The sequence below is a fragment of the Ornithorhynchus anatinus genome, chromosome 1 (genome assembly GCF_004115215.2).
Source record: "Ornithorhynchus anatinus isolate Pmale09 chromosome 1, mOrnAna1.pri.v4, whole genome shotgun sequence".
NCBI classification, from domain to species: Eukaryota; Metazoa; Chordata; class Mammalia; order Monotremata; family Ornithorhynchidae; genus Ornithorhynchus; species Ornithorhynchus anatinus.
Window position 1 is genome coordinate 115041411 of NC_041728.1, and position 25719 is coordinate 115067129.

The window sequence follows — 25719 nt, forward strand, 5'->3', positions numbered from 1 at the left end:
CTTGGCCTAGTGGATAGAGAATGTCCAGGAGCCAGGAAACCCTAGTGTTAGTCCCAGGTCTATCACTAGCCTGTAGTATAAACCTGGACAAGTTATTTAACCTCTCTGTTACTCAGGTCTCTCATCTGCAATAGTAATAATTGTGGTATTTGTAAATTGCTTACCACGTGCCAAGCTCTGGGGTAAATACAAGATCATCAGGATGGGCATAATCCCTGTCCCACATGGGGCTCACAGTCTATGGAGGGAAAACAAGTATTGAACTCCCATTTTATGGATAAGGAAACTGAAGCACAGAAAGAAACAGTGTGGCTCAGTGTATAGATCATGGGTCTAGGAGTCAGAAGGTCCTGGCTTCTAATCCCAGCTCTGCCACTTATCTGCTGTATGACCTTGGGCAAGTCACTTCATTTCTCTGTGCCTCAGTTACCCCCCAGCGTGGCTCAGTGGAAAGAGAACGGGCTTTGGAGTCGTAGGTCATGGGTTCGAATCCCGGCTCTGCCACTTGTCAGCTGTGTGACTGTGGGCAAGTCACTTAACTTCTCTGTGCCTCAGTTACCTCATCTGTAAAATGGGGATTAAGACTGTGAGCCCCACGTGGGACAACCTGATTCCCCTGTGTCTACCCCAGGGCTTAGAACAGTGCTCTGCACATAGTAAGCGCTTAACAAATACCAACATTATTATTATTATTAAAATGGGAACTAAAACTGTGAGCCCCATGTGGTACGTGGACAGTGTCCAACCTGATTAGCTTGTGTCTACCCCAGCACTTAGTACAGTGCCTGGCACATAGTAAGCACTAAACGAATACCATTAAAAGTAAACACAAAAAGAAGTTGTGTCTTGCCTGAGGTCACACATGAGACAACTGGCTGAGGTGGATTAAAACCTAGGCCTTCTGACTCCCATGCCTGTGCTCTCTCCACTAGACCATGCTGCTGCTCATAAATTGGGGATACGATACCTGTTCCTTGACCACCATCTTCAGTTGTTCACTCTCTAATGGCTACTTCTCCGTGATTTCAAACACGCTCATGTGTCCCCTATCCTAAAAAAACCCTCCTATACCTTCCTCCAGTTACCACCCTTTCTCTCACTTACCATTCTCTCCAAACTCCTTGAGAGAATTATCTACATCCGCTGTCTCCACTTCCTCTCTTCCAATTCTCTCCTTGACCCCCCTCCAATCTGGTTTTCACCCCCTTCACTACACCGAAACGTCTCTCTCAAAGGTCACCGATGATCTGGGTTCTAATACCAGCTCCACCACATGTCTGCTGTGTGTCCTTGGGCAAGTCACTTAACTTCTCTGTGCCTCAGTTACCTCATCTGCAAAATGGGGATTAAAAGTTTGAGCACCATGTGGGATAACCTGATTACCTTGTATCTACCCCACTGCTTAGAACAGTGCTTGATACATAGTAAGCGCTTAACAAATGCCATTATTATTATTATTATCATCTCCTTCTTGCCAAATCCAATGGCCTCTACTCCACCTTAATTCTCCTCAATCTCTCAGCTGCCATTAACAGTGTCTACCAACTCGGTTATATTGTGCTCTTTCAAGTGCTTAGTACAGTGCTCTGCACATAGTAAGTGCTATAAATGTCAAAAGTCATTTATTTTATTATTAACCTAGAAGGAAGAGGATAGGAAGGCAGTGAATAAATTCTAAATTCTTCAGGCTGGTGAGAACAAAATAAGGGAGTTTGTCAGAGAGGAGAGAGCAAGGTACAATTAGGAGATGTGTGGAACGAACGAAGAAAGAAAACCGTGGAGTAGTGGGTGAAGAGACCTGATATGTAAGATTGAAAAAGGCAGTGGAAATCCTCAGAGCCCACAGTTAGGAGTGTTTTCATGATTTGGAAGGAAATGGTTTTTGATATGAAAGGTTTTATCTCTTTTTTTTCCCCAATGGTATTTGGTAAGTGCTTACTACGTGCCAGGCACTGTACTAAGTGCTGGGGTAGACACAAGCTAATCGAGTTGGACACAGTCCATGTCCCACATGGGGCTCCCAAGTCTTAATTCCCATTTTTACAGATGATGGTATTTGATGGTATTTGTTAACTGTTTACTATGTGCCAAGAACTGTTCTAAGTGCTGGGGTAGATAGAGGGTAATCAGGTTGTCCCATGTGGGGCTCAGAGTTTTAGACTCCATTTTGCAGATGAGGGAAATGAGGCACAGAGAAGTGAAGTGGCTTGCCCAAGGCCACACAGCGGACAAGTGGTGGCACTGGGATTAGAACCCACGACCTCTGATTCCCAGGCCTGTGCTCTTTTAACTAAGCCACACTGCTTCTCTCTGAGGGAACTGAGACAGATGAGTGAAGTGGCTTCCGCAAGATCCCACAGCAGACAAATGGTGGAGCCAGAGTTAGAACCCAGGTCCTTCTGATTCCCGGACTATCTCTATCCACTAAACCACATTGCTTCTCCAGATTTTTGAGGTGTGCAATATTTATGCTGAGCACTTCTTTGAGGCTGGAGGCAGGGAGATCAGTGAGGAGGCTGATAGACAAGTCTGATCAGGACCACATGAGCCCTTGGACCAGCCTGGCACCCATCTCATTCATTCATTCTATCGTATTTATTGAGTGCTTGCCATGTGTGGAAAACTGTACTAAACTCTTGGGAGAGAACAATAAAGAGACCCATGCCCTGCCCACAAGGAGCATACAGTCTGGGAGTTAGGGAGACAGACATCAATACGAATCAGTAAATGACAGATATGGACATAATGGAAGAGCCCAACCTAGAGGTGAAGAACTGTCAAAGTTTAACAGTTGATTGAATGTGAGAACTGAATAACAGTGATGAGTTGAGACCGACACCAAGACTGTGGCTTCCGGGACAGGGAGGATGAACCATGAGGCTTCAGGACTAAGAACCTCAAGGAAGGAATTGATTATCGTTCCGGTGGGTTTGCTCAGTTTCTTTTCCTCGCCGGTTGTATTCGCCCTAAAGTACAATAAGGAATGTAGTAGATAGACAAGACTGTAAGAGAACGATGCCAATCTAATGTCACAGCTGGGCCAAAGTGCCATGAACCAGCAGACGATTGCCTTGATAACCCCTGCAGCCTTTGCTGCCCATATTTTTCAGAATTCCTGTCAGGCTGCTCTCTTTACAGATAGCCCAAGGGGGTTCTTTGGTCAGAAACCTTCACCACGGTTGGTATGGCCCGAGTAGGCAGGACTGGAACTGGAACCCAGATCTCCTGGTTCCCACAGTCGGGCTCTTTCCACTGAACCAACAACCAGGCACGGACAGGAAGCACCTCGCTGACATCAGTGAATAGTCTCCATTCGACAGAAGCTATAATAGTGAAGAAGCCAATTCACTGCTGCCGAGAGGATCCATTCCATATAAGTAGGGCCCGATGGTCTAATTTGCCATAAAATTCCCAATATTCTGGAAGCTTCCCATGGGAGGGGAGGGAGAGGACTGCCCCAGTCATCAGGAGTTTTCCCCACCTCCCTCCACCATTCCCCTTCTGTGGACCTTGGAGCTGAACAGGAGTAAGACTACAGTAAATTCCCGACTAAACACTTAATCTGTCTGAGTGCTATCTCCCCACCCTCCCAAGGGGATTAGATCCCTAGAGGCTACATAGCCCTGGATTTGGGGTCACTGATGACAGGAGAGCCCTCGTCCCTCATCCCATTTTGCAGAAATATCAGTAAGACAGGGACAGAGTTTTGGGGTTGGCAACCTTAATGTACATGTCAGCTTCTGAATGCACCCTCACTCTTCCTTACCTTGCATGCCCCTGATGCTTCTTTGCTGTCATTTGTCTCCTACGGCCTGAATTCAACTCTTGCTGTCAAGTTTAAGAAAATAAATGGTTGGAAATTCATCCTATAATGTTTTAAGCTACTTGGAGGCAATGAAGCTATATAAAGGTTAAAAAAAAAAAAAACCCTGATGCTCCGCTGCACTAATTATATCTTGCAGCATAAGGAAAGAATAAATAGATCAGCACCTTTAATGCTTGCCCTTCCATAGCACTTTTCCTCCGAGCATAAGACTGCTTCCCTGACTCACTCCAGGCGTGGGTCGTGTGGGATGTGCTCAGACACTAGATCGAATGGTTCGGTGATAGTATTTAGATGTGAAAACTAGTAAATACGCGAGTCTCGCATTTGCACATTTCTAATAAAAGGCTCTTGAATTTGTAAAGGAATTTTCTCCAAATGGGATCTTGGCCCGAGACAGCAGTAACTCTGGACTGGTGTGGCAGCAGTCAATCATCAATCCATCAGTCAATGGTGTTTAGTGAGAACTTATTTCGTGCAGAACACTGTACTAAGCACTTGGGAAAGCCCAATACAGCACGGTTGGGAGACACGATCCCTGCCCACAGGGAGCTTTCATTCTAGAGGGGGAGATGGACAGCAAAGCAAATTATGGATAGGGGAAATAGTAGAGATTAAGGATAATAATAATTGGGGTATTAAGTGCTTACTATGTGCTGAACGCTATACTAAACGTTGGGGTGGATACTAGATGATTAGTTCCCACATGGGGCTCACAGTCTTAGCAGGGAGAACAGGGAATGAATCCCCATTTTGCAGGTGAGGGAACTGAGGCACAAAGAAGTTAAATGACTGGTCCAGGGGAAGCTTTATTTTGCAAACTTTATTCACCCCACCCTCAGCTCCAGAGCACTTATGTACATATTTGTAATTTATTTATATTAGTACCTATCTCCCACCCCTAATAATAATGGCATTTGTTAAGTACTTACTATGTGCAAAGCACTGTGCTAAGCGCTGGGGAAGATACAAGTTGATCAGGTTGTCCCACGTGGGGCTCTCAGTCTTAATCCCCATTTTATAGATGAGGTAATAGAGACACAGAGAAGTTAAGTGATTTGCCCAAAGTCACACAGCTGACAAGCGGCCGAGTGGAGATTTGAACCCATGACCCCTGACTCCCAAGCCCGTGCTCCTTCCGCTGAGCCAAGCTGCCTTTCTAGACTGTAAGCTGCTTCTGGTCAGGGAACATGTCTGTCAACTCCATTGTATTGTATTGTCCCAAGTGCTTAGTTCAGTGCTCTGCACACAGTAAGTGCTCAATAAATATAATTGATTAAGGGAGCCTGTCTCTTGACTTTCTCTTCTCTGATGCCTTGGTCTCATCTTTCCAGTAGTAATGAATGGCCTCAATCCTCAAACCCATGATCTTTCGCTCCCACTAGGAAGCCTTCACCTCCTCGGAGGGACGTTCTTTGACTGAAGTGTCAATTTCCAGGTCATGCCACCTCCGCTGTTTTATACTCATGTGTATGCCTGTTTTTTGTTGGAGTGCTTGAATTTATTTTTTGATCTTTTGCACATTGGTGATTTATTTCTAGCTGTCTCTGCTGTTTGATTGTAAACTCCCTGAGGGCAGAGATGATATGATTTAACTTCTGTTGTATGTTCCCAAGTGCCTAGTATAATGCTGTGCCTACAGTAAGTGTTGGTAATGGTGATGATCCTGCCCTGTGGAAATCTCCACTTTCCTAAAAATCGCTCCCAGGTTTTCCCCTATGCATTCCCCAGGTTTCATTCCTTGTCCTTTGTGGTGTTCCAGTTTACTCATTTCATAAACTACAAAACTAGTATTCTGAAGGATTTGTACTAGAAAGTGAAATCCACAAACTGCAAAATGTTGACTGTCATGACATTCATCGCTCTAAGAAGCATTGAAGTTTATTTTCTTTTAACATCTGTGTACCTTTTTTGATTGTAAGCCCCTTATGGGCAGGGAACATGATTACCAACTCTTTTATTTTGTACTCTCACAAGCACTTAGTACAGTGCTCTGCACACAGCACTCAATCAATATGATTTACTGTTCCAAGTAAAATCACATACACCCTATTGATAAGGTAGTCTTATATTTTCAAGAAAGTTGCTTAACCCTTTCCCAGTTTATGCTCTAGAAACCGATAAGCGTATTTTTATACTAGCCTATGATTTAAATAAGTATATTTATCAACCTTTAATTTTCTCCTCAGAAATATCAAAACTGAAGAAATATCTGGCAGAAAGCCAATGTGATAAGGTATGCCTTGAGAATGAGGTGAAAGATCTGAAGTTGTCATCAGATGCGGCCTTGATGAAAACCCAGCAGATTCAGACATTGCTTCAGAAAGAAAATGAGTTACAGAGCAAGTGTCTGGAATTGCAAAAGGAAACATTAGGTAAGATAGAGGGATGGTTGCCATCCTAAACAAATCATCAGGGCATTGCAGTGCATAATGATACACAACGATGCCGTCTTTTCTCAGGTTATTTTAAGGTTATTGGACAACATAGGTAGGGCCCACAGACTTCATAATATATACTAGGTCTTTTGGATTCTTGCTTGTGTATACCCTAGATTCTGTCCTCTGGATACAAAAGTCAAAAGAGTATGTCCGTATCGGTCCATTGCTGTAAAAGCCATGGAAATCCAAGAGTAAACCAAGGTGTGACTTCTGCGTACCCCTCTCTTTCTTTTATTTCCAGAAACATTCTAACGGTATATGCTTTCAAAGGAAGCAGCATGGCCTAGTGCCTAGAATGGGGGCCTGGGAGTCAGAAGGAACTAGATTCTAATCCTGGTCTGTTGTTTGAAATTAAACAAGCCACTTAACTTCTCTGTGCCTCAGTTACCTCATCTGTAAAATGGGGTTGAAGACAGTGCGCCTGTGTGGGATAGGGACTATGTACAACCTGATAAGCTTGTGTCTACCCAGCGCTTAGTACGGTGCCTGGTACGTAGTACCTAATGCCATTTTAAAAAAAAGGAACCATTAAATGTGGCCAGTGGTCATAGTAGTAACTTGAGATGTTAAAAAAGGAAGACTGATGGATCTGAAGGATTTCCATTCATCCCATTTGAGATGGAAGGGGTTGTTGAAGGTAATGGCTTAAGAAATGGGATTTGGAGAGATACTGTCAGGGCTGTTGGCGATATGGACAGCCTACTTGGACGAAAAAGGTAGCGTATTAATTTTCCTTCCTGGATTATTTATTTTCCTTCCTGTCTATTCATTAAGGTAAGCAAAACAGCGTGAAATCTATCATAACTGTAAGACTATAGCCAATCGAGTACTTATATTTAAATTCCCAGAAAACACATTTTCAGTACCATAGTTCATATTTTTTATAAATGTCTTTATTGTTTGTATAAATGATGTTTTGTTTCCTGTTAGTGAAAAAATAATCAACTGCGCAGTATCTGGAGATTTTACATTTTTTCTTTCTACCAGGTTTCTTGAACAAGTTGCTGGGAACAAATTGACATTCCACACACAGTACATTAGATTTTAAAAATTATTTTGATCAGCTTAGCTTATTTTGGAGATTGCATAGCTGACATTTAAATCATTATGACATTGAGTTGGAAGGAACTGCTTTAGCTGGAGAATGTGCTCAATCTATTGAGCGTTTACTGTGTGCGGGGCACTGTGCTAAGCGCTTGGGAGAGTACAGAATAACGGGGTTGATAAACACATTCCCTGCCCACAAGGAACTGATAGACTAGAGAGGAAAACAGACATTAAAATAAATTACAGCTATGTACAAAAGTGCTTTGGGCCAGAAGGTGGGATGTAGAGGTGACACCGAAAGGACAGGAAGTAGATGAAATGAAGGCTTAGTCGGGGAAGGCCTCTTAGAGGAGATGTACTTTTAGTAGGATTTTGAAGATGAGGAGAGTAGGTGAAATGAGGGCTTTAGTCGGGGAAGGCTTCTTAGTGGAGATGTAACTTTTGAAGATGGGGAGAGTGGTGATTTGTCAAATATGAAGGGACAGGGAGTTCCAGGCCAGAGGGAGGACATGGACAAGGGCTTTGCAGTGAGAGAGATGAGATCGAGGGACAGTTGATGTTAGAATCGCCAAGTGAACGTGCTGGGTAGAAGTAGAAAATCACCGAGCTATCTCATCCATTCTTTCGGTTGTATTTACTGAGCGCTTGCTGTGTGCAAAGCATGTTACTAAGCACTGGGAAAGTACAATTCAGAGATGCACAGAGTGTGGCTACCCCAGCCATGCCTAACAGCAGGTGGTTGACACTTTCTGAATTCGGCCAGGTAACAGTAGGTCTAATATAGTTGGAATTTCTAGTACCTTTACTAAATATCGATCGATTAATCGTTGGTATTTATCGAACACTTACTGTGTGCAGAGCACTGTACTAAGTACTCCTCCTTTTCCCTTCCGTGTCTTCTATGTCCTTGGATCTGTACCATTTGGGCACTTGCTATCCACCCACCCTCAGCCCCAAAGGACTTCTGTTCATATCCATAATTTATTCATTTATTCATTCATTAGTATTTATTGAGCACTTACTATGTGCAGAGCACTGTACTAAGCACTTGGAATGTACAAATCGGCAACAGATAGAGACAGTCCCTGCCCACTGACAGATTTTCAGTCTAATCAGGGGAGACAGACAAAAACAGTAGCAATAAATAGAATCAAAGGGATGTACAACTCATTAAAACAATAGCAATAAATGGAATCAAGGTGATGTACATCTCATTAACAAAATAAATAGGGTAATAAAAATATATACAATTGAGTGGACGAGCACAGAGCTGAGGGGAGGGGAAAGAAGAGGGGGAGGAGCAGAGGGAAAGGGGGGAAAAGAGGGCTTAGCTGAGGGCAGGTGAAGTTGGGGGTAGAGGGGCAGCAGAGGGAGCAGAAGATAAAGGGGAAGCTCAGTCTGCGAAGGCCTCTTGGAGGAGGTGAGCTCTCAGTAGGGTTTTGAAGAGGGGAAGAGAATTAGTTTGGCGGAGGTGAGGAGGGAGGGCGTTCCAGGACCGCGGGAGGACGTGGCCCAGGGATCGACGGCGGGATAGGCGAGACCGAGGGACGGTGAGGAGGTGGGCGGCGGAGGAGCGGAGCGTGCGGGGTGGGCGGTAGAAAGAGAGAAGGGAGGAGAGGTAGTAGGGAGCAAGGTGATGGAGAGCCTTGAAGCCTAGAGTGAGAAGTTTTTGTTTCGTGCGGAAGTTGATAGGCAGCCACTGGAGGTTTTTAAGAAGGGGAGTGACACGCCCAGAGCATTTCTGCAGGAAGATGAGCCGGGCAGCGGAATGAAGAATAGACTGGAGTGGGGAGAGACAGGAGGAGGGGAGATCAGAGAGAAGGCTGACACAATAATCCAGCCGGGATATTATGAGAGCCTGTAGCAGTAAGGTAGCCGTTTGGATGGAGAGGAAAGGGAGTTTCTTGGCGATATTATAAAGGTGAGACAGGCAGGTTTTGGTGATGGATTGGATGTGTGGGGTGAATGAGAGAGCTCCCACTTTGGGCTCTAAGCATGTTGTGGGCAGGGAACGTGTCTACCAACCCTGTTACACTGTACTGTGCCAAGTGCTTGGTAGAGTGCTCTGCATACAGTAAGTGCTCAATAAATATGATTGATTGATTCGAGGCTGATTGGAAGCTTTGGAGGTGGAGAGAGTGGGGGTCTTTCAAATATGAAGGGGGAGGGAGTTCAAGGCCAGAGGAAGGACATGGGCAAGAGATTGCCAGTCAAGGTCATTGCCATACAAGGTCAAGGTACAGTGAGTATGTTGGCGTTAGAGGAGCAAATTGTATGAGCTGAAGTGTGGTAGGAAATGAATGAGGTAAGGTAGGAGGGAGAGAGCTGATGAAGTTCATTAATGGGACTGTGAGGCATTTTCCGAGGTAGAACCAAAAACAATGTTCATACCTTCAATGAATTTGCAATCTATCCTGGGGAAAAATTATTTTCTTAAATTTACAGGGCTTTTTTTTTTACCCTCCTAATATTAATTGGAGGCATATAGTCTTTCTCCCTCAACTGAGAGCTATTGTTTCCATATGGATTTTCCTCAAAGAAAGTGCTTTTATCTGACAGAAGCTCTCTGCAAAGTGCTTAATATAAGTAGTTCTGTCACAAAATTGTACTTTACTTGTATGGCATTTACCAAAAATAAGAGGTATTTAAGATGATTTGTTTGACAAAGTACTTATTTGAAAATCATATGAAAAACATTTGTTCTTAATATATTATTATATAATGGCTTGGCTCCCTTAAAAATATTTTCCCTTCTCTAGATTTACCGATGAAACTATAATTTCCTCTTTTTGTTCATAAAACCAAGGCCTCTTTTGAAAAGGCAGAGACTGAGAACATATCTGCTGGAATGTTTTCTTCTACAACTTAAATAACTATCATTAATCTCATCATCGGAGAGTATTTAACACACACACACACACACACCATGCTATTCCTTGTTCTCTGTCCAGAGCCCTGATTTCAAACTCCACACCCCACCTTTGCACACCACTGAAGACCCCCCGGTCTTTTCTTCAGCACTTTCCCTGACTTTAGAGCAGCAGCATGGTGTAGTGGATAGAGGACGGGCCTGGGAGTCAGAAGGTCGTGGGTTCTCATCCCAGTTCAGCCACTTGTCTGCTATGTGACTTTGGGCAAGTCGCTTCACTTCTCTGTGCCTCAGTTACCTCCACTGTAAAATGAGGAGTGAGACTGTGAGCCCCATGTGGGACAGGGACTGGGCCCAACCTGATCTGCTTATATCCACCCCAGTGCTTAGTACAGTGTATGGCCTGTAGAAAGCACTTAGCAAATGCTACAATTATTATTACAATTATTATTATTAGGTCTAGTTTTAGACTGTGATGGTCCCAGGGCAGAGGAAGGCTTGTTGGTCCATCGGACCATTAGGTCACCACTTCTGTCCTTCATGGAACACACACGCATATCACCACCACACCTCCATCTGAACCCTTTCCTCTCCAACATAGCCAGCGAGGTTTCTCTCCCTGAAGCAGCCTGAGCAGAGGGGGCACTGGGAAAGGACTGATGGGAGGACTGGTAGGCCATCCTAACAGCAGTGAAGTCCCTGGATGTCAATGGGCTTGGGGTCTTTTTCTGCCCCTTTCTACACTGTCTGGTTTTATTCTGGCTTTGATTCCACTTCAGACTCAACAGGCCACCCATTTCCTTGTCCCAAAACTGTCCTTGGTGTCTCTATAACAGAGCCCCGCACAGTGCCAGAAGGGCTGATCTTACTTCTGTTAGGGCACGGTCACACACAAACAGTCAATCAATCAATCAATCTGCTGTTGCTGGGCTTTGGGTGGTCTCATGTCTTGTCTTAGGCTATCTAGTCATCTCTGGTCCATAGCACATGTGTCCCAGGACACCCCGTTTCCATTTGCAATCATTCTCGTATTGTATCCATAGAGTTTTCTTGGTAAAAATATGGAAGTGGTTTACCGTTGCCTTCTTCCACCCAGTAAACTTGCATCTCCACCCTGGATTCTCCCCCATGCTCCTGCTGCCCTGCACAGGTGAGTTTTGCCTTGCAGCAGATTGCCTTCCACTCGCTAGCCACTGGCCAACCTAGGAATGGAATGGGTAGGCCTCAGCTTGACTCTCCCTCCATGGCTGAGATTGATAGAGTACTGGAAACTTTTCAGGTGGGATACTGAGAGGGGATGGGTGGTCTCAAGGTTAATTTGGGCTAATCTGGTCATGGGCATAGTCACTTTGTCTCTGTGGGCTGTGGCAGAGATTAATTCCCTCTAGACTGTAAGCACTTAGCAGATACCCTTAAAAAGTAAAGAGAGATTGACCATCATTTTCAAGGACTCACAAGCCAAGTGGTAAAATGAAGTGTCCAAGGTCGCCAGCAAGTCACTGGGTAATGCCACGGTAAGAAAGTCAAACTCCTAGTCTTTTCTTTTCTCCTCCCTAAACCCCTTGGCATCCAAACATTTTAATGATGACTCACTGTTGTGTTGATTTTGGCTCCCTCCCCGAGACCACATTTTCTTTCGTAGAGAAATGTCATGTTAAATTGAAATTGCTACTCCTTTTCGGTCTTCTTCCATTTCATTCTTCTAAATCTGACTTATGTAATGAGACTATTTCCTCAAGTCTTGCGGTCTCCAAAAGCATAAAAACAATGTAGTACTAATTAGCTCACAGTTTTTAACTTCTATTAAGGCATCAACTTCATTAAGTACAGTCTATAGTCTAATCACAAGTACAGCTGGAGACTATGATACATTCAGGACCAAATGTACAGGTTGTGCTATTATAGGCTCAGCGCAGACTCATCTAAATTGCTGTGTAATTACAGAGCAAAGTGGCACAAACACAGTATGTAATTCCAAGACCAAATTAGCAGTGCTTGTTGCTAATGGGGTTGAATTAATTCATCCCTTAGGTAACCCACGTCGGGGGAGGCCGAGAGGGAGTAGATTTTAAAGGGTCTTCTAACATACTTTTGGGGGGATCGTGCAAAATGTGGAGGTGAGGAGGCCACTGATCAGTAGACCTCCTTCCAACAAACAGCGGTCATCAGATCTCCCTCCATCTCCCTCCTATATGACACTGTCTTTTTTCATTTCCTGGAAGGTGCGGGGCAATATTTTTCCAAACTATCTTCATCTTGTCTCTCTGCTGGTGTCTCATTAGTGGAGGTATTAGACACGTAGATAAGTTCCAAAACTGTTTAGATTTGGAACAGCCTGAATTCAAACTTCTTATGCGTCACAGGGATGTCCGTCTTGGGCAGAGGCACCCGAAAGCTCCTCGTTGCCATCAACAGTTGCCCAAATAAGCCATTTTTGTTTTCTTTTCTTGCCCCACGCTCCTCCTCTTCCTTCCCTCTGTCCTCAGTCCAACTGGCCCCATCCTTCTTTAAACTTGAGTCTCCATTCCCACAGCTTTGGGGAGATCCCCCGCCACCAGCACTCCCCTTCCTCAGAAGGGTGGATCTCAGCCCCAAATACCTGCTCACTAATCAATCAATAATAATAATTAATAATAGGACTCATTAAGCACTTCCTATGTGTCAAGCACTGCTCTAAACACTGAGGTAGATAGAAGTTAATCCCATTAGACATAGTCCCTGTCCCCTATGGGGCTCACACTCTTAATCCCCATTTTATAGAGGAAGTAATGGAGGCCCAGAGAAGTGAATTGACTTGCCCAAGGTCACACAAAAGACACTTGGCAGAGCAAGAATTAGAACCCAGGTTCTTCTGACTGCCTGTCCCGTGCTCTATCCACTAAGCCACGTGGTTTCTCCAATCAATCAGTGGTATTTATTAAGTGCTTACTATACACAGAACACTTTTCAGAGCACCTGGGAGATTACAGTCTAGAGGGGGAAACACACAACATAAATAAATAATTTATAGATCTACATATAAGCTCTGTGGGGCTGAAGGTAAGGAAGAATGTCAAATGCCCAAAGGGCACAGTTTCAAGTGCATTTATGGACCTTTATTTGTACTCTAGAATAATAATCCCAGGTATCAGGACATTCAAGAGGAGATAGAAGATCTGTGTTTCACTATCCTTTGAATTGTACTGGGCACAGTATTATTTATATTAAATGAATATAAATTTATGTTATATATTTATGTTAATGAGATTCCCCCCCACACACCTGCCTCTTTTTTATTTTTAAATGGCTTTCAAGTGCTTACTATGTGCCAGGCACTTTACTACGGGGTAGATACAAACTCATCATGTTGGACACAGTCCATATACCACCTGGGGCTCAGAATCCTAATTCCCATTTTACAGATGAAGTAACTGAGGCATAGAGAAGTTAAATGACTTGCCCAAGTTCCCACTGCCCTAGTGATTGCTCCGTGACCTTCTATTCAGTTGTGTTAAAATAGGATGCTTTTCACAGTGTGTCTTCTGAGCAATAGAAAAATAGAACTCTGAGTGAGAGTTCCCTTCCAAGGACCCTTGGCTGGCTCAAGAAATGCTTTCTGGGGAAAGGGAAAACTTTGAGAAATCTTCCATCATACGTATGGCGATAGCTCCAATATTCCACTGGTAAAAGATAATTTAGGAGAAATGGGAGGATAGAATAAAAGAGCCAAAAAAAAATTGTTGAGTGGCGAGAGGCTGTTATACAAATGGCAGAAAGCTGTTTGCCAGTGTACAGGTGGCTTTTTCTTATCTACCTGAAGGAGGAAAGACAGGATTTACTTGGAGAGTTTTCTAAGCAAGGTGGTGTGTGCAAAGCAAATAGAGAATTTGGGTTGATCTAGGAATGATGATGGTATTTGTGAAGTACTTACTAAGTGCCAAGCACTGTTCTAAGCGCTGGGGTAGATACAGGGTGATCAGGTTGTCCCACGTGGGGCTCACAGTCTCAATCCCCATTTTACAGATGAAGTAACTGAGGCACTGAGAGAAGTGAAGTGACTTGCCCAAAATCACACAACTGACAAGTGGCAGAGCCGGGATTCGACCCCACGACCTCTGACTCCCGAGGCCGTGCTCTATCCATGGAAGAGTACAACATATCGAATATTCACTCCTTTTAATTTTATTTTTTAATGGTATTGTTAAGCACTAACTATGTGCCAGGCACTGTACTAAGCACTGGAGTAGATACACGATAATCAGGTTAGACATAGTTCCAGTCCCACCTGGAGTTCACAGTCTTAATCCCCATTTTACAGATGAGGGAACACTGGCACAGAAAAGGTAAGTGACTTGCCCAAGGTCACACAGCAGAGAAGTGGTGGAGCCAGGAATAGAACACAGGTCCTTGTGACTCCCGGGTCCGTGCTGTATCCACTGAGCCGCGCTGCTTCACTCTTGTCACAAAAACTTCCTTCCTTGAATTTTGCAGGTTCCAAAAATGGAACGTAACCGGGGTGTAACACTATGCACCAGTTAATTTTGAATTTTCCGAACAGGAAGCCTATCCAGTCCTCTAATTCTATATTATTCACATCTTTCCGTTATGGTTTTGCCTTCGGTTTCCTAAAAGCAGAACAAAACAAAAAACCCCCAAGCTATCATTTCAGCCACTTGCTTGCTATACGTTGTCCAGAGAGAGGGCCCACAAAAGCGGAATATCAAATCATGTGAAATATCAGGTGGCTCTTGGGAGATCAGTAAGTGTAGCTGACAGTGTGGCCTGGTGGGCAGTAATTTGGGAGAGGGGAGGGTGTGTTTGTGTGTGCATGTGTGTTTGTGTGTGTGTGTAGAGGCTGGGTGCGGCAGGAAAGAGAGCTGGGGCTTGCTGTCCTCAGACAAAAGCTTCATGATGATCAGGATGTCGCCTGGGTCAAAGCTAGTGTAGAAGACGGATCCATCTAAGTGCAAACAACATGATAAGGTCACAAAGGTTACTCATGCATCTCTTCAGCCTCTTTTGTACTCACAGATGGGTTTCTACCCACTAGTTGTGTTATTTTTGAAAACGGAACAACTAGTTAGTGTTTGACTAGACTTCTCTCAAATCAGCTTTCCTTATCTATGTATGACAATCAATAGTATTTGTTGAACATCTGCTGTGCACAGGGCATCGTAGGAGAGACTCGGGGAGAATATAGATCGAAGAAAGAGAAACGCGAGCTGTGGTAGGTTAGGTAATTCGGTTTGTGCTCGCCTGTATAACTGGAAGCCGAGCTGAGGTGATAGTTGGGAGATGTGATCCGGGAAGAGGAGAAGTTAATAACCAGTGAAGGCCTCCTGGTGGGAGAAGAGGAGTGATTTCAGAAAGACTTTGAAAATGGGGAGACCTGAGGAATTGGTAGATTTTAAATTTGAGGGGGAGTTCCAGGAAGGGGGAGAACTTCAGCGTGGGCTTGGAGGCCAGAGAGCCCAGATGGCTTGAGAGGAATGAAGAGTGTGAGCTGGGGTGCAGTGTGAGAGGACAGTGGGTAAGCAAATGGGAAAGAGCTGATTGACAGCCCCAGTGCCTGTGGTCAAGCAAGGGATTTATTTATGCTTTTTGTTTCAACTGTTCGTCTTCTGTGGGTTTCCCTGATTACCAGTATCCTTCTTCCTGCTTTTCTCCTTCTGCCCTGCTCTTCCCTATTCTGCCTCACCCCTTTTGCAGTCTCTCGAGAGGGAGAATTAATTTGTCACTTTTGCAGTCCATCATTAAATCAAATAATATCAAGTGCCAGATGTGCAAAGCCCTGTGCTGGCACTCATAGATTCACCAAAAAAGACAGGCTCTTTAACATAGGCTCTGAAGGATACATAATTATTTCTTCCTTTCATGTGACCTGTTCTACAATTTCTATTGCTCTTCTTAGGCTCAGTTGCCTTTTCTTCTTTGCCCTCTCCGCCTTAGGGGACAAGACCTGATGCACCCTCTCTCAGATCTATTCTACCTTTTTCTTTTCTCTTTTTTTTTTTTTGTGTCTCAAGGAAAGTTCAGCCTATTCTCTTATTCTTTCTGCTCAAACTGACAACTTTGTCTTCCAGGCTTTTTACCACTCTGCTACTTTTTTCCATGATTTTCTCTCAAATGGAACTGTGTCCTATCTGATTATCTTCTTTTTATCTTTGTTCTGAGTGCTTGGTACATAGGAGGTTCTTAAAAAATAATAGTAGTGATTATGAATATTTAGCAAATAGGAAGTAGTGGGCTTAGAGGAAAGAAAATGGGGCTGGATGTCAGAGGATGTGGTTTCTAATCCCAGCTCCATCACTTACCTGTTGTGTGACCTTGGTTAAGTCACTTAACTTCTCTCAGCCCCATTTCGCTTTTATGCAAAATGGGGGTTCAATACCTGTTCTCTCTCTGCTAAATCTGTGAGCCTCATGAGGTACCTGATCATCTTTTGTCCGTCCCCATCATTCAATCACATTTATTGAGTGCTTACTATGTACTAAGGGTCTGGGAGAGTGCAACACAAGAATATAACAGACATATTCCCTGCCCACAACGAGCTTACAGTCTAGAGTGGAAGACAGACGTTAAGATAAATAAATAAATTACGGACAAAGACGTAAGTGCTGTGGGGCTGAGCGTGGGGGTATTGCGTAAAGGGAGCAAGTCAGGGCAACGCAGAAGGGAGTGGACAAAGGGGAAATGAGGGCTTAGTCAGGGAAGGCCTCTTGAGGGAGATGTGCCTTCAGTAAAACTTTGAATGTGGGGCGAGTAATTTCCAGATGTAAAAAGGGAGGCCGTTTCAGGCCAGAGGCAGGACGTGGATGAGAGGTCAGTGGCGAGATAGATGAGACTGAGGTACACTCTAGTAGGCTGGCACTAGAGAAGTGAAATGCGTAGGCTGAGTTGTAGTAGGAGAGTAGTGAGATGAGGTACGAGGGGACAAGGTGATTGAGTGCTTTAAAACTAACGGTAAGGAGTTTCTGTTTGATGCAAAGGTAGATGGGCAACCACTGGAGGTTCTTGAGGAGTGGGGAAACGTACACTGAACATTGTTGAAGAGAAATGATCCGGGCAGCAGAGTGAAGTTTGGACAGGAGTGGGGAGAGACAGGAGGCAGGGAGATCAGCAAGCAGGCTGATATAGGAATCCAGGCGGGAGAGGATAAGTGCTTGGACTAATGTGGTTAGCAGTTTAGATGGAGAGGTAAGGGCAGATTTTAGTGACGTTGTGAAGGTTGAACTAACAAGATTTAGTGATTGAATATGTGCACAAGATGAGAGAGAGGAGTCCAAGATAATGTTAGACAGGAAGGATGGTGGTGCGGTCTTCCATAATCTTCAATAACCGGAAAGTCGGGGGTAGGATAGGGTTTGGGTGGGAAGATAAGGAGTTCTGTTTTAGACATATTATTTTTGAGGTGACAGCAGGACATCCAAGCAGAGATATCTTGAAGGCAGGAGGAAATCCCAGCACTCAGAACAGCCCCTAGCCTATAGTAATAATAATAACAATGGTATTTGTTAAGCATTTACTATGTGCCAGGCACTGTACCTAATGCTGGGGTGGATACAGGCAACTCAGATTGGACACAGTCCCTGTCCCATGTGGGGTTCACAGTTTCAGTCCCCATTTTAGAGATGAGGTCAATGAGGCCCAGAGAAGTGAAGTGACTTGCCCACGGTCACACAGCAGAGCAGTGCACTTAACAAATGCTATAAAAATAATAATTTCATTTGCTTATACAGCAAGTAGGTACTTATTATTGGACGCTGATGAAGAATCAATGGGATTGAAAGTTTGTATTTGGAAAGGAAAGGGAGTAATAATAATAATGTTGGTATTTGTTAAGCGCTTACTATGTGCAGAGCACTGTTCTAAGCGCTGGGGTAGACACAGGGCAATCAGGCTGTTCCAAGTGAGGCTCACAGTTCATCCCCATTTTACAGATGAGGTAACTGAGGCACAGAGAAGTGAAACGACTTGCCCACAGTCACACAGCTGACAAGTGGCAGAGCTGGGATTCGAACCCATGACCTCTGACTCCCGAGCTTGGGCTCTTTCCACTGAGCCATGTTGCTTCCCCTATAATAATAATGTTGGTATTTGTTAAGCACTTACTATGTGCAGAGCACTGTTCTAAATGCTGGGGTAGATACAGGGTAATCAGGTTGTCACACGTGAGGCTCACAGTTAATCCCCGTTTTACAGATGAGGTAACTGAGGCACAGAGAAGTTAAGAGACTTGCCCACAGTCACACAGCTGCCAAGTGGCAGAGCCGGGATTCGAACCCATGACCTCTGACTCCCAAGCCCGTGCTCTTTCCACTGAGCCACGCTGAGTAGGAAAGAGAGAGTTGCATACATTTGTGCCCATCATTGGAAACATTTGTTGCTCTGAGAGGCAGGGCAGTGGGTGGCAGGGGATTAGGTACAGCGCTCTGCCAAGTAAGCGCTCAGGAGATACGGTTGATTAGTTGATCGACTGGTCGATCGATTCTGCCCCGCCGGGTAGAGTTGACCCAGGACGGGGGGATGCCCTTCCCGGAGAGCTGCGTGCGGGCAAGGCTGGCAGGAGGCGGTTGAGCACCAGGGCTACGGGGACACTGCAGGATAACGTAAGGGCAGGAACGTGTCTACCAACTCTGTTCTATCCTACTCTCCCAAGCACTTAGTACAGAGCTCCACGACTGGGAGCTCGTGGTGGGCAGGGACTGTCACTCTTGCTGTATCTTACTTTTCCAAGTGCTTAGTACAGTGCTCTGCACACAGTAAGAGCTTAATAAATGCCCCTGAATTAGGTAACCATCAATGGATTCGGTCACTCACGTTTTCTGGGGATTACTGGGAACAAAGAAAGGGAGGTAAAGACTGAGGCCTAAAAAGAAAGTAAAGAGAAACAAAGGAGTTTACTTTTGTTTTGCATTCCATATACGGTTTCCATATTTCAGCCTCCGGGGGTTGTCTGCATTTCATCCAAGATATTTGCTTTTTGCACATGAGGTTTATGGCTCAAATAAGGACATTTAGAGACTACTCTAGAATTGTTCTCATTTTTCATAACGAAATTGAAATCCATTTTATCCAATATGTATTTTAGAATCAGAGATACAATGCATTATAATTACCCTTTCTACTTCAAGATTACTTAATTTTTCTTAAGATTTTATAGCAAATTTAAATCTACCAACAAATTTCCAGCACATAGTCAAACATTAGCATTATGTTTGCAGCTGCTCTTGCTTTTGGCAAGCCCTTACACACAACTGTCCTTGTGCATCAATTAATTTTTCATGAACCCCCCCCCCCCAATGCCAGTTAGGTTATATTGCTGTGTACTTTTGTTTTTAAATCCAATTATCTTCTCAACCAGTTTTGTGGCACGAATTTTCTCTGTACTTGTCAGAATTCTGTGCATTTCAGACTTGTGACCTCTTAATAACTTGCTTGCCAGTAAACACAAGCTTAATTTTTTTTAACTTCCCCAGATAATTATAACCCTTGATTCCCTTTTTCGCCTGGGTAGTAATCATCTATAACTTTTTCTTCAGGGTCCTCCCTGAAAACGTACCATGCCAACAACATCTGAAGCTCCAAAGAGGGAGAGCTAGAGAAGGAAAAAAAAGACAAAGCATCCCAAATTAGCTTCTTTAAAGTACATTCATTTTTAAGCAAGGTTTGGAAGGAAAAAAATGAGTTACTTTCAACTTGATTTTTAAATAAGGCCTTCCTCCTTAGAGATATTTATTTGATTCCAATAACAGTGTTATTGTGTAGTCCATTCTGGAATCCCATCAAGCAAGATATTTACTTACCCCTTGAGAATTTTATAAATGGAGAAAGTGAAGACTGGAGTCTTCCAGTGTCATAGGAAAAGTTATTTACAGAACTGGGATCAAACCAGGGTTGGTGTCCTTAACCAGTTCAAAACTGGCAACATTGAATGTTTCTAATTGAACAACAACCAAACTGGAGAGTATTTGAAGCAAAGGTACTGAAGCCAAATATTTTACATATTTTATTTTTTAAAATAATCCTTTTATTTGTCATCAGAGAGCTGCTTGAGTGTAGGTAGAGGCAGTACTATATTTTAGCAATTGTTTTCCTTCTCTTAGTTCCATCCGTACTATTTCTATCTCTCTATGTTGGGAAGTCTTCACTGACCTCTAAGCATCTAAGCCCTCCCTATTTTTCCAGGAGAAATTTTAAGATTATTTTTCATTCTAAGCTAATTAAGGCACCTCTTAATTTTACTTGTTTGTCATTAGAGAGGAAATCTGTAAAATTGATTGTGTTAATATTGACTATATCAGGTCCCCATCATGACTGCTGAAAATAATTAGGAAAGCTATTTTGAGAATGGAAAGCCATATAATAAACACTGTTTCCTGGTGTTTTTTCCATAGTCATCTTTTTTTTTTTTCAAAATTTAAATTTTTGATGAAAAATGGAAATGGGACCAATAAGAAACTGGGTTGGGCATGCCATTATATGGTCCCTGGGAGACATTGAGGAAGATAATGCCAAGCTGATTCTGAGGAAAAATAAGGAAATTGAAGTAAACTTTGAAATGTATGTTCCAGGTAGTTTTGGCGGATTTGTTTTTGTCCTAGGAGTGATTCTTTTCATGATATTAATTAAGAGTTTACTATATGCCAGGCACTATATTAAGCACTGGGGTAAATATAAACTAGTCAGATTAGATACAATCCTTGTCCCAGATGGAGTTTACAGTCTTAATCCCTGTTTTACAGATGAGGTAACTGAGGCACAGAGAAGTTAAGTGATTTGCCCAAGGTCACACAGCAGACAAGTGGCAGAGCTGAGATTAGAACCCAGGTCCTTCTGGCTCCCAGGGTCTTGCTCCACCCACTTAGGAAACGCTGCTTCTTCCAAATTCTAAGAATTGTATTGATATTTCTCTATTTGCTTTTTCTGGGTCAGATAGTGTAGGCGTCTTCACTGGTGATTCCAGTAATTTAACATTTCTCCATGGTGAACTCCCTAAACAACTTGACAGTTTGGACTGCTTGCTTTTTCCATGTTGCCTTGACTCCAATTGTCATGATGTCCACTAGCTCTAAAAGCGAACTAGCATCCACAAGTTTACGCATTTTGTTACATGTTCCTTTGCTTAAGTCACCGTTGAAAAATGTTAATGATTTCTATTTAAGTAACAGAGGCGTACCGGACTATTTACAAGGAACTCTCTTGTCTTTGTTTCCTTACATGAGGGAAGATCTCGAAATGTTGAAGCTTCCAAACTTCAAATATATAAAATATTGCAGGCGGCAAGACCATTGTTCTAGTAGGAGTGTGTGTAAAGGTTGGAATGACTAAAATGCCAGTCTAAGTTTATTGCTTTAATTTGGTCTTGATTTGTGAAAAAACAAGTGGGCACAAAATAAATATTCTGATGAATGGAACCTTTGTTTTCCCATGCCTCTATGCATTATGCTTAGTTCTATAATGTCATGTTTAGTTCAAAGAGTTGGAACTTCCCAAAATAAGAGCCCACCCCAATTTTTCACAATTGATAATGTTCTTCTCTGAGGTCACCGTGACCCACGAATGAGTCATCTTATTTTCCATCCTCCTGGTAGGTTTAGACACCCCATAGGTTTTAGTCCATAGACACAAATTGTGACAGATCAGTGTTCTGATAGATCACCTTCACATTCAAATACGCCTCTGATATTCATTTTGAAAAATTTCAGATTTCTCTGATTTTCCCTTCCTAAACCTGGTTTTATTAGCTAAGACTGCAAGCAGAGCCTTTTCATATGTATTTTTTTCTTAAAAACTATTCAGTTGGGAAGTCAACTTTTAAAAAAAACAACCAATTTTCACTGATTTTATTTTTTTTTTTTAAGATTAGGTTTTAGCTAATTAAAATTTGGCTAATTGAAACATCCCAAACAGTAATCTCTCATGCATTTTGTACCCATCAAAGTGGTATTTTTGAGCACTTACTGTGTACAGAGCACTGTACTAAGTGTTTGAGAGACTACAATACAATTTGTTGCTGAACTGTACTTTCAAGAGCTTAGTAGGGTGCTCTGCACACAGTAAGTGTTCAATAAATACGATTGAATGAATGAATGCATATAGGTGGTAGACACTATTTGGGCCCTCAAAGAGCTTTCAAAATGAAAGACATCATCTAGGATGGAGAATAGTGGGACTTAAAAGGGTGCACGTCGTTTTCTGGTTGAACAAAAAAGAATGAAAATCCTTCCTTTTCCACACTTCCCTAAGTGCTGCACCCCTACCTTCCTAAATAATAACCGGGGTATTTGTTAAGTGCTTACTAGGTGTCAAGCACTGTAATAAAAGCTGGAATAGACACAAGATAATCAGGTTGCCCCATGTTGGGCTCACAGTCTTAATCCCCATTTTACAGATGAGGTAACTGAAGTACAGAAAAGTGAAGTGACTTGCTCAAAGTCATACAGCTGGCAAGTGGCGGAGGCGGAATTAGAACCCACGACCTCTGACTCCCAAGCCCGTGATCTTGCCACTAAGCCATGCTGCTTTTACTAAGCACTGGGATGGATGCCAGCAAAGCGGGTTGGACACAGTCCCACATGGGGCTCACAGTCTCAACCCCCATTTTACTGATGAGGTAACTGAAGCTCACAGAAGTGAAAGTCACCCAGAAGACAAGTGGTAGAGCTGGGATTAGAACCCAGATCCTTCTAATTCTCAGGCCTGTGTTTTATGTGCTTTAAAGCACTTTGACCCCTCTTACCTCACCTCACTACTCTCCTACTACAATCTAGCCCATACACTTTGCTCCTTTCATGCCAATCTTCTCACTGTACCTCGATCTCATCTATCTCATCGCGGACCTCTCGCCCACCTCCCACTGGTGGGATTTGACAGCTCTTGCTTCAGGGTCCTGGTGGCTTTGGGTTTCTCTCTTTATTTTCTTTGCAGGCTGCTAGATCTCTGGGGAGTGTCCCGAGGTCTCCAGAGGGACCACAGGGGGAGGGCCCAGAGCTAAGGGCTGCAGAAACCCAAGATCCTCTCTGTTAATCTGGAAAATTGGCTGGTAATAAAATTCTTAGGGCAAGCTCCAGGGAGGCGTTACTGGACCTCAACTCTAAAAATACTCTTCCATTCCACGCTTCATATTATATCTAAATGGATATAGTGCCAACGAATTCAGATCTACAGGTTTTCTGGCCTAAATCTCTTAGACTTGCCTAAGCACTTAGTAAAGGGCTCAGCACAGAGCAAGTGCTCAATAAATAGCACTAATTGATTACATAGTGGAAGCATTAAAGCTAAGGGGCAATTTAGATGGGACCAGTGTGGACTTCAGTGCAGCTGCAAAAGAGGACTGCCAAGTTTGAGGGATTCCCCAAAGAATTTAAGGAATTCTGGGGTCTTCCCAAGGATGGCAACACACCTTGCGGGGGAGGAATATGGAACATTGTGACTGTTCCCTTCTAGAGTGCATTTGACAGGTAGGACTGATCTGTTCGCTCAAGGAACTCCAGTTAAATACTAAATATATCTATCAATCAGTTGTATTTATTGAGCGCTTACTTTGTGCAGAGCACTGTACTAAGGGCTTGGGAGAGTACAGCACAACGATATAGCAGACACATTCCCTGCCTGCAGTGAGCTTGTAGTCTTCATGGGGAGGCAGACAGAACAGTGCTTTGCACATAGTAAGCACTTAACAAATGCCATTATTATTATTATTATTATATATATATAAAAATTGCGGATTTATACATAAATGCTTCGGGGCTGGGTTGTGGTGGGGAGAGGAGTCTAGAGAGCAAGTCAGGGCAACCAATGCAGAAGGGAATGGGAAGAGAGGAAATGAGAGCTTAGTCAGGGATGGCCTCTTGGAGAAGATGTGTCTTCAATAAGGCTTTGCAGGGGGAGAGAGTAATTGTCTCTCGGTCTCAAGGCGGGAGGGGAGGCCGGAGGCAGGTGGGCGAGAGGTCCGTGATGAGATAGATCAGATCGAGGTACAGTGAGAAGATTGGCATGAAAGGAGAAAAGTGTGTGGGCTAGGTTGTAGTAGGAGAGCAGTGAGGTGAGGTAAGAGGGGTCAAAGTGCTTTAAAGCCAATGGTGAGGAGTTTTCGTTTGATGCAGAGGTGGACGGGCAACCACTGGAGGTTTTTGAGAAGCGGGGTGACATGTCCTGAATGTTTTTGTAGAAAAATGATCCGGGCAGGAGAGTGCAGAATGGACTGCAGTGGAAAGAGACAGGATGCAGGGCGGTCAGTAAGGAGGCTGAGAGCTTAATCAGGACAGGATAGGATAAGTGTCTGGATTAGCATGGTAGCCGTTTGGATGTAGAGGAAAGCACAGATTTTAATGATGCTGTGAAGGCTGAACCAATAGGATTTACTGATAGATTGAATGTGTGGGTTGAAGGAGAGAAAGAAGTCAAAGATAATGCCAAGATTATGGGCTTGCGAGACAGGAAGGATTGTGATGCTGTCTACAGTGATGGGAAAGTCAGGGGAAGGCAGGCATATATACAAATAATGTCCCATGTGTCTTCTTAAACAGTTATCCTGCCTTAACCCTTCATTTCCCTTTTGTTCAAACTATTTTTTCTTTTTCCTTTCTAGGCTCTTCTCCTCATACCTGTCACCCATTGCCCCATGCCTTTCAGCATGTAGCATACTCACAGTTAATCAATGGCATGTATTGAGCATTTACTGTATGCAGAACTCTGCACTAAGCATTCAAACTCCTGTTGTTCTCCCCGCTTCCCCCTATGTCAGCCTGCTCCCCAACTGGGAACTTCATCCTGTCCCTGAAAATCTCCTGTATGTTCTGAAAAAGAACCCTTATGCTTCCTCACTGTTCTGAAGGACTTTGAGCAATTTCAAAATTAATCAGAGGGTGATTGATTATCTCATAAGAATCATCCCTTGATTGATTTTTGTGATTTTTTTCACCTCATTTTTTCCATCAGTGAAATGAGGATAGTTTTGCAGAGATCGCAGCCCGATCTGGAACTGAAAATAAAATCCAAATAGTCCCAGGCTGGTTTGAATATTCTATCCACATCATGTATTATGCAGCCATAGTGAATGTCTATTACTCTAGGTTCACGTTTGGCAATTGAGTGAGAAACCTCCACGAGTTAGACCTCAACATTTAGTCAGTAAAAGTCTTGAGAGGTTGTATTCTTCTTTCATGTTTAGTTTAAGAACGTCTTTTCCTACTTCTGAGAATAACTTTCTAATTTAATAAATCTCCTTCTGAACCATTATATTTATTATTACTATTATATTTTTTGTGCACTTACTATGTGACAAACACTATTCTAAATGCTGGGGTAGATACAAGATTATTAGGTTGGATGCAGTCCCTGTCCAACATGGGGCTCACAGTCCAGGTGGGAGGGAGTTGAATTTAATCCCCATTTTACAGATGATGGTGGGAGGGAGTTGAATTTAATCCCCATTTTACAGATGATGAAAGTAAGCACAGAGAATTTAAGTGTCTTGCCCAAGGCCACACAGCAGACATGCGGCCTAGCTCAGGTTAGAATACAGATCCTCTATCTTCCCGGGTCCATGCTTTATC

General features: G+C 43.3%; 1 protein-coding gene across 3 annotated transcripts in view; it reads left to right on the forward strand.

Annotated features, from left to right (window-relative positions):
* Positions 1-25719, forward strand: part of LEKR1 (leucine, glutamate and lysine rich 1) — a 207905-nt gene that overhangs the window by 128788 nt on the left and 53398 nt on the right. For all 3 annotated transcript variants that reach the window (XM_029067557.1, XM_029067580.1, XM_039912760.1), the window contains one exon: positions 6013-6198. In XM_029067557.1, coding sequence (XP_028923390.1) covers positions 6013-6198 — 186 coding nt within the window. The remainder of the gene's footprint in view (positions 1-6012; positions 6199-25719) is intronic.